This window comes from Mus caroli, chromosome 6 (assembly GCF_900094665.2).
Source record: "Mus caroli chromosome 6, CAROLI_EIJ_v1.1, whole genome shotgun sequence".
Lineage (NCBI taxonomy): Eukaryota > Metazoa > Chordata > Mammalia > Rodentia > Muridae > Mus > Mus caroli.
This window is the reverse complement of record NC_034575.1, coordinates 33540637-33548395: the sequence shown is the minus strand read 5'-3', so window position 1 is coordinate 33548395 and position 7759 is coordinate 33540637. Positions and strand designations below refer to the sequence as shown.

The 7759-nt window shown below is 45.7% G+C and overlaps 1 protein-coding gene across 2 annotated transcripts in view; it reads right to left on the bottom strand.

Annotated features, from left to right (window-relative positions):
- Tbxas1 (thromboxane A synthase 1) overlaps positions 1 to 7018 on the bottom strand; it is a 168681-nt gene extending 161663 nt beyond the window's left edge. The window contains exon 1 of one of the 2 annotated variants that reach the window (XM_021165134.1): positions 6775 to 7018. In XM_021165134.1, coding sequence (XP_021020793.1) covers positions 6775 to 6863 — 89 coding nt within the window. In that variant the 5' untranslated portion in view covers positions 6864 to 7018. The remainder of the gene's footprint in view (positions 1 to 6774) is intronic. The other variant, XM_029478679.1, reaches the window with a different exon arrangement.
- Positions 7019 to 7759: the final 741 nt, after the last annotated feature.

Below are 7759 nucleotides of genomic sequence, written 5' to 3'. Positions count from 1 at the left end.
AAGAAAGAAAGAAAGAAAGAAAGAAAGAAAGAAAGAAAGAAAGAAAGAAAGAAAGAAAGAAAGAAAGAAAGAAAGAAAGAAAGAAAGAAAGATAGCAACAGTAACAGCAAAAGGCTAGGGGTCTGGAGAGATGGAATAGCTGTTAAGAGCACTGGCTGCTATTCCAAAGGACTGGGGTTCAATCCTCGGCACCCACAAGCCACTCACAATGTCCCGTGACTCCTATTCCAGGGAATCTGACGCCCTCTACTGGCTTCCTCGGGTGCTGCATGCAGGTGTACACAGACACATGTGTAAAACACTCATAAACAAAAGAGTTTTTTTAAAAAAAAAAGCAAAAGCTGAGGGCTTGGGCCTGGGAGAGAGACGATAGTCATTCACAAAGACCCAGAGAAGGCCTCTACTGCTTCTGGGGTGTATTTCCAGGCTTCCACGGCACTTTGTAAGGCTCAGGAGCTGCCACTTTGGATGAGTAGGAAAACCGGACAAAAGAAAGAATCATCATTTGTGGGTCCTGAGGGGTTAAGCTAATTTTGCAGGAGCAGTAGCTAGGTCCACATAGACATACACCAAGCGACACCGAAGCCATCGAGTCCAGATCCAGAAAGCTCAGCGCGTTTCTTTGCTGCTGGCTACACCAAGTGCTTTGTTAGCATCCCTGATGGATGGCAGGGGCACTCACACACTCTCGGGTACCACTTCTGCCACCTTACTGCGAAAATATTGTGCTTGCGGCGACTCTGATGTCAAACTTGGAGCCAGAGCTCGCTGTGGACCCTAATTTTGCCACTAAACTCCATAGGTTTCTCGTCCGGTGGGGAACAATACACCAACTCTTAGAACCTCGGGGTCTAAAACGGGTCATTATAATCTTTCAGCCTCTCTGTAGTAGTCTTCACTTTCTACCAGCCCACAAACACACCTAGTCATCTTTCCCAGGGGAAGGACTTGACTTTCCCTCCCACCATGGCGGCACACAGCATTACTTCATCAAATGAATGTGGGAATGCCATAGTACATGAAGTTGGATAGGCTTTTTTTTTTTTCCTGTAGAATTTTCCAGGGCCCTTGATCTTCTATGAATCTCAAAGAAGGGTGGATCTACCTTAAACCTAACATTCCAAATATCATTAGGAACAAAACCACTGGGAGGTGACCAATCTCTAGTCTGTGAATATGACATCATGAGCCTAGACATATTTTCCTCGTCCCTTTGATTGGATCAGAAATCACAGGTGTCCCTCGGTATCCACCTGGCCTGATTTTCAAGAACCCCCAACTGACATCAAAACACAAGATTCTCTAGTTCCTTACCAAAAAAATCCAGGCTTTGTATATAAACTGTATACACCATACTTGTGCTTAAATCACTCTAGATGACGTATACTAGCCCATAGGATAGGAGGACCGGCTAAATAGATGCTATGTTTTATCGTTAGGGAAAGACGGCAAGGCATAATCTGCACATGCGCAGTACAGGTGCGAGCATCAGGGGCAAGGCTCCGTCATGTGCAAACGATATACCAGGAGTCCAGTGGTGGGCGGAGGCTGAGGAGCCGTGACATGGCAGGAAGGTTCAGAAGGAAGTACCAGAGCATCATCACTTAGTGCTGGTGGATCTAGTGTAGTGTCTGCGTGTGGCCAAGTCAAATTTGCTTCCTGGGGTTTCCACCATCTTTGTTTTTGTTTTTGTTTTTGTTTTTTTTTTTTTTGTTTTTTTTATATTTTAATCTGAGGTTGGTCAAATCCATGAGCACAGACCTGCACATGTTGCTCTGCTCTGCTCCAGGTTTCTTATCTGGTACCCACATTCTACCCCAGTGGCTTATCTTAAATATGTCCTGGCTGTAGATAAGACTCTAGAATTGGAACTCATTCTCCCATACAGCAAGCAAGCTCTCTTCTAAGAAACTTCTGAGCACAGGGGTGGGGTTTTCCACGATAGTCTCAAGTCCTAACAGTACTCAAACAAGTTTTAATTTAAACTAGTCTTAGTGGCATTTATCAGCACACCTCCCCACTCAGATTCATGTGTAAATGTTGGACTGGCTCAGACCTCTGAACCCTGGAGCCAGAGCTTAAGCACTGCCTGGCATCAAAGCCTTCCACTTTAAACCCCTCCCACACAGTCTTCATATGTGAGCCATCTTCATACCGCCTTCTATGCCGAGCACACCACCCTTCCAATCCCCCGACATAAAACTGTGACACCTCGGGTTCTACCCCACCATGCCCAAAGTACGAGTCTGCACCCTGTACTCTGTGAAAGGAGCAAGTTACCACTCTTTTATTTATTTATTTATTTATTTATGGCTAAGTATCCACACTCCTTTAAGAAATAAGAAAGCTATAGAAAGACTAAAAGAAGAAGAAAAATAATCTCCCCTAAACACATTGCTAAAAGAAGCCTCTTATTAATAGTTGGGCTATTTCTTCACACTCTTTCTACGGGGATAAATCTTTATCTATCCAACTGCCAGACCTGAGGTATTGCTTGGAAGTTGAAACACACTAGCAGTACTTAAGCAATATTCAACTCAACTTACTTCTCGGAGTAAAAATTTCATGAAATGATGTTCTTCCCCCAGCCTCTGCCTTCTCGGTGATGGGTGTAAAACCCGGGGTTTTGTTTGTGCTACACAAGCCCCTTTATCGCTACGCTGTATCACCAGAAGAAATGTGCATTTTAATCTAATGGGGGTAAGGCGATGGCTTAGTGGGCCAACAGCAAACTGGGACATATAAAGAGCTGAGTTTGGATCCCTAGCACTGAACATAAGAAAACTGGTATGGAGGCCGACCAGGCTGAGTAAAAAACCCTGTCCCAATACATATGGTAGAGAGCAATATAAGAAGTTACCAATATACACACACATACACACACACAATTTATACAGTGTGCCAATTACCATGACATAGGCTCCATATCCTTGCCACTAATATAATGGATGTCCCCAACTCCATCCCAGTCCTAAGTTGAAGCAGCCCCGACTCCACTATGCCCCAGATGACTCCACTCAATCAAGTATTATTTAAATGAACATTATTGAAAAATTGTACCAATTCAGTTTGGGGGAAATGATCAAAAATATCACACCTGGCTTATAGCAGTCTCTCTTGGATAAAATGGATTTATTTTTGTCTTTCCTCCAAATCCACCCATATACTTAATAGTCATTTGCTTGTTACTACTACGGTCTCTGCTCTATAATGTAAGTGGGGCAGTGAAAGCCATGCAGCTGACATCATTATAGAGGTAGGCACCACACTGCCTCACCTGGCACACGTGAGGTCTTCGGGAAGCAAGAGAGGCTCGTGGCAAAAGGTGTGGATTTCACAGCCATGAAGTCTAACAGAAGGCCAAGGGAGAAAGGACTGGCAGAGACTCGGGGCCTTCTGCCAGCATTCATTAGACATCTATGTGACAGGCATTGTGAGCAAAAGGGATGGGATGAAGAGGCTGCTAAAAGCTTGGGGGGGAGGGCTTATTGGTGGCTTTGGGGGAAGAAAGGAAACACTCCAGCAAGATCACACCCCCAAGCTTAGTGTTGAAGGGAGGAGCAGAGGGACAGGTTTTCTAAGCAAGAAGATTGGCCGAGTGTAGCATGAGACACCCAGCACTGCGAGGTTTGGTGTGACCAATGCACAAGGTGTTGGGAGACACTGGTGAGATGGAGTGGAGAGGCCAAACTGGGAGTCTGGAGCTGATAAATAAGGACTTGTCAAATTGACATCATGCAACCAAACATTAGCAGTGTTTGCATGCCACGAAGCTTCTGGAATCACAATGAGAGAGGAAATTCTGCACAGGGCCTTGAAGAATTCACAGACTTGAGGTGACAAGATCCAGGGTCCCTGGTGCTTTCATCTGCTCAGCAGTTAGACTCTCAGTTGCAGTCTCCCTGGACTGATGGAACACCTAAAGCAGGCCAGTTAGGCGTATCCCATGGACCACCTATGGTCAAGGATATCTGTGACTTCAGCCCAACAGAAAAACATTAAACTCACTTAAAACATGAGATGTGTGTGTGTGTGTGTGTGTGTGTGTGTGTGTGTGGTTTTCTTTTGTAACAGAATTACATAGTTCTCAACTGTGAACTTTATAGATGACGACATTTTGTTCCAGATACCAAAAGGCAAGCCACCCCCGGAAGGCAGCCCAGTAGGACACATCACTCTCTACAAACACTCTTGGATCTAAGATGACTGTGGTGGTCTCTCTATACCTCAGATTCCTGGCCTTTGTCCCCCTCCACTAGAGACACAGCCCCTCCCACACATATAGAGACGCTCACATATAGAGATGTAGCCTAAGGGTGGGAAACCCTACCAAAGCCAAGCTGGTGCTGCTTCTAATGGCTGCCTAAGTCTTGCCTGGAATAGGAACATAAGGAGCCCAATCATGGCTGTTATTAAGCCAGACGGAGGCACACATACAAGGGTACCATGACTGCGGCCGCACTCACTGATGCTTCCTCCCCTTACCTTGGTCACGCCTCACTCCACCCCCACCACAGCCATGTCTCCCCGTCCCTGGCTCATTTGATCCAAATCTCCCATTTCCTGACCTTATACTCGGGCCTCCCACCATGCTGGCACACATTAACAAGTCGATAAATATTTCTGTGATAACAAATGGAAGCTAACTGTTACTTCCTAGTCACCACCTGTGCTCCGAGCCTCTCTCTCCTCACTCGGTGTCTTTGAACCCAGTTATTAATAGGGTCTGGGAGTAGATTACACATGCACAGCTGCCTTGCCGGGTGGCATGTCCATGAGTCTCTGCAGAAAGCTGATTGGGAACACGCAGCTACGTAGCTTATCAGGCAAGACACGGGCCCTCTCCATGATCAGAGCAGTGGTAACGTGTGCGAGCCCACTCAGTGGCTCATCAAACATTTATTGAGGCCTTGCTAGACGTCAGGCGCAGAGCTGAGAGTTAAGAATTCAGGAATGAAAAAGACACAGAGAGCGAATGTAGAAATGCATATAAGGGGGTACTGATGCTGCAGGACCACCTGGAAGACTCGGGTGCCTAAGGCGTTGAGTGTCACAGAACATAGGCTGATGAAGAGAAAGTAATATTGATAAGCATTTCTTTTCTTTTTCTTTTCTTTCTCTTTTTCTTTTTTCTTCTCTCTCTCTCTCTCTCTTGAGACAAGATCTTATATAGTCTGGGTTGGTTAAGAGTGATCTTGAACTTCTCATCTTCCTGCCCTTACCACCCACTCCCTCCTCCTCCCCGCCCCAGTTCTGGGATTACATACAGATTAATGTCACTAAACCCAGTGTGTATGGTACTAGGGATCCACCCCAGGGCTTTGTGCATGCAGGCAAGCTCTCTACCACCTGAGCTATAGCCCTAGCCCATAATCAGAACATTAATAAAAAGTGAGAAGACACATAAAGCAAACCACTGAAGATGGCTCGTTTTCGGTGTGGGGGTTTAAACCTAGGACTTTGCACACACTACCCATGTGTTCGTCTTATCCTTCCCCACCCACAATCACGCTTTCCTCTGCTTTTAGTAGGAGGAAATTATAGTGGTAGACATCTATTATGCACCTACTGCATGTCACATACTTTGTTTTGGATTCCACAGAGACTGAGAACACATTGAAGTGGGTTGTTAGGGACGGGGGCAAGGGGCTACCCTTTGCTCTTGTTTTCACACGTGGCTGGTTTCAATGCCAGATAAGCTATGCTGAGACAGAAAAGTTCAAAAAAAAAATAATCAAACCAGTTAAAAACCAAAAGAACACTGGGCCCGATCCTGGGCTTCGGAGCCAATTTCCAATAAATCATTTCATCATCAGAGAACATCAAACGCACATTCCACTTTCAGCTATGCAAATTCCAAAAGAATAATACCTCACATTTGCATAATGCTTGATGTTTTTCAAAGTGCCTTCCCAGCTATTAATCTACGGGAGGCTTTATTACCACTAGAAACATAAATTGAAACTCTCTTCCAGCTCTATTTTTTTTTCCACTTTCCCCTCAAAACCCAGAGACAACCTAAATCCAAGTGTTTGGGAATCCATGGGTATCTCCAGGAAAGGTAAGGACCCCGCTGGATAAACACAAATATAGCTCATTGTGAGGTCTGTCCTTCACAGTCACCACTGGGGCCAGCTTTTAAAACACAAGGTCTGCCGTTGAACTAACAAACACGCAGAGAGCAACAGTGTATGTAGCACAAGTTTAAGATTCCTTCTGGGTCCCCAGCATCATTGTCACCACACCTGGCTCTTAATTTGGCACCCATCCCCTTCTACCACATATTAGAAAATTGGGAAATTTATTCTACCACTTTGTCCTTAACCCTGCAGGCATCGCTGTCCCCAGCAAAGTTTGTTTGCCGAAGAGCTTCCATGTCTTTAACTTGATGTGAGCCAAGAGGCTGAATTCGTTGCAAACTCAACATGAAATGATTTCAAAAAAACAAGGTGAGCGGGTACGTCAGGGTTGGAGAAAGCCCTTCTAGCCATCCCCGATGCCTTTCCAATCCGCTTCTTTTTCCATTTCTTTCAGACTTAATTGTGTGTAGCGTTCCCAGTCACAGAGTCTCCAGCATTTCCTGACACTTGAATCTCATGCATTTTAGCAAAAGATTAACCTGGCTGTTTGCTTTTAATTCCGAAGCCCTGTTAATACTCAACTCCCTGTAGATTAGACAAGAAGAAAAACACACGCCCGCATACCCCACCTGGCACCACAGGCTCCTGGGCTGACATTTGTAGTGTCGCAGTCCCTGTGGTTGGCCACACTTACCATTTCAGGAGGGCCAAGAGAGCCACAAGCAGAGTCACAGTCACTATGGTACCACTGACTTCAAACTTGAGAAGCCCCAACACTTCCATTTTTCCTCGGAGACCCCGGAGGGGTGGTCCTCAGGAGGAAAGAGGGTGTTGCTCTCCTGCCCTTATAGGAGTCCTGATGTGTATATAGGTGGTGGAGAAAGAAGTAGGTGACCATCCCATCAAGTGAGTCCCCAGAAGTGTTCTTTCTTAGTGTGCCTTTCTTTATAAAGAGGAAGGAAGCAGAGGGAGAAACAAAGGGTTTCAGGGCAATGAATCAGCAACTTTATTTTCTTGATGACTGTGTTGTCAATAAACATTTATGTTAGCTTCCCCAGAAACAGGAGCAGACAGGCGGGCCTCGTGGTCATCAAGGAGCAAAATGGTTGTAACCATTGACTGCTCCTCAAATACGCAGTCCTCAGAGAAAGACCTCCTGTAAGATTTGCCTCTCTACACCTTTGTCGATCTGTACTTCAGTGGTGACATAGACCAGGGCATTCTGAATGTTCCATGGATTCTGGGGGCCAGGTGGACAGCATCATCTGCTTTGTAGCCAACCACCTCCCAGGGCATTGGTTATAGGATGCAAGCTCCTGACTGAGAGGAGAGGCATGCTCACAGTATTGGTGCAGACCACAGATCTTACCTCGGGTGAGCGCTCTCAGCATGAGTTGGTGGGTTTGTTGGTTGTGTAAAAGCTCACTCATAGTCGTGTGTGGGTTGACTGTTCTAGCTTCTGATCTAATTTGATGAAAGACACTGGGTGATTTTATTTGCTTATTCATCAACGTGTTTCATCCTGAAGACAGATAAGAAGGTTGGGTGAGCAGGGAAACACCCACCATGACGTTATTCTGCCATTCATAGAGTGTATATGGGGTCAGCATCCGCCATACTCACAAATGATGCTGGCCCCCAACCCTGGAGAAGTTTCTTTGCAGATGGATGAACAGTCT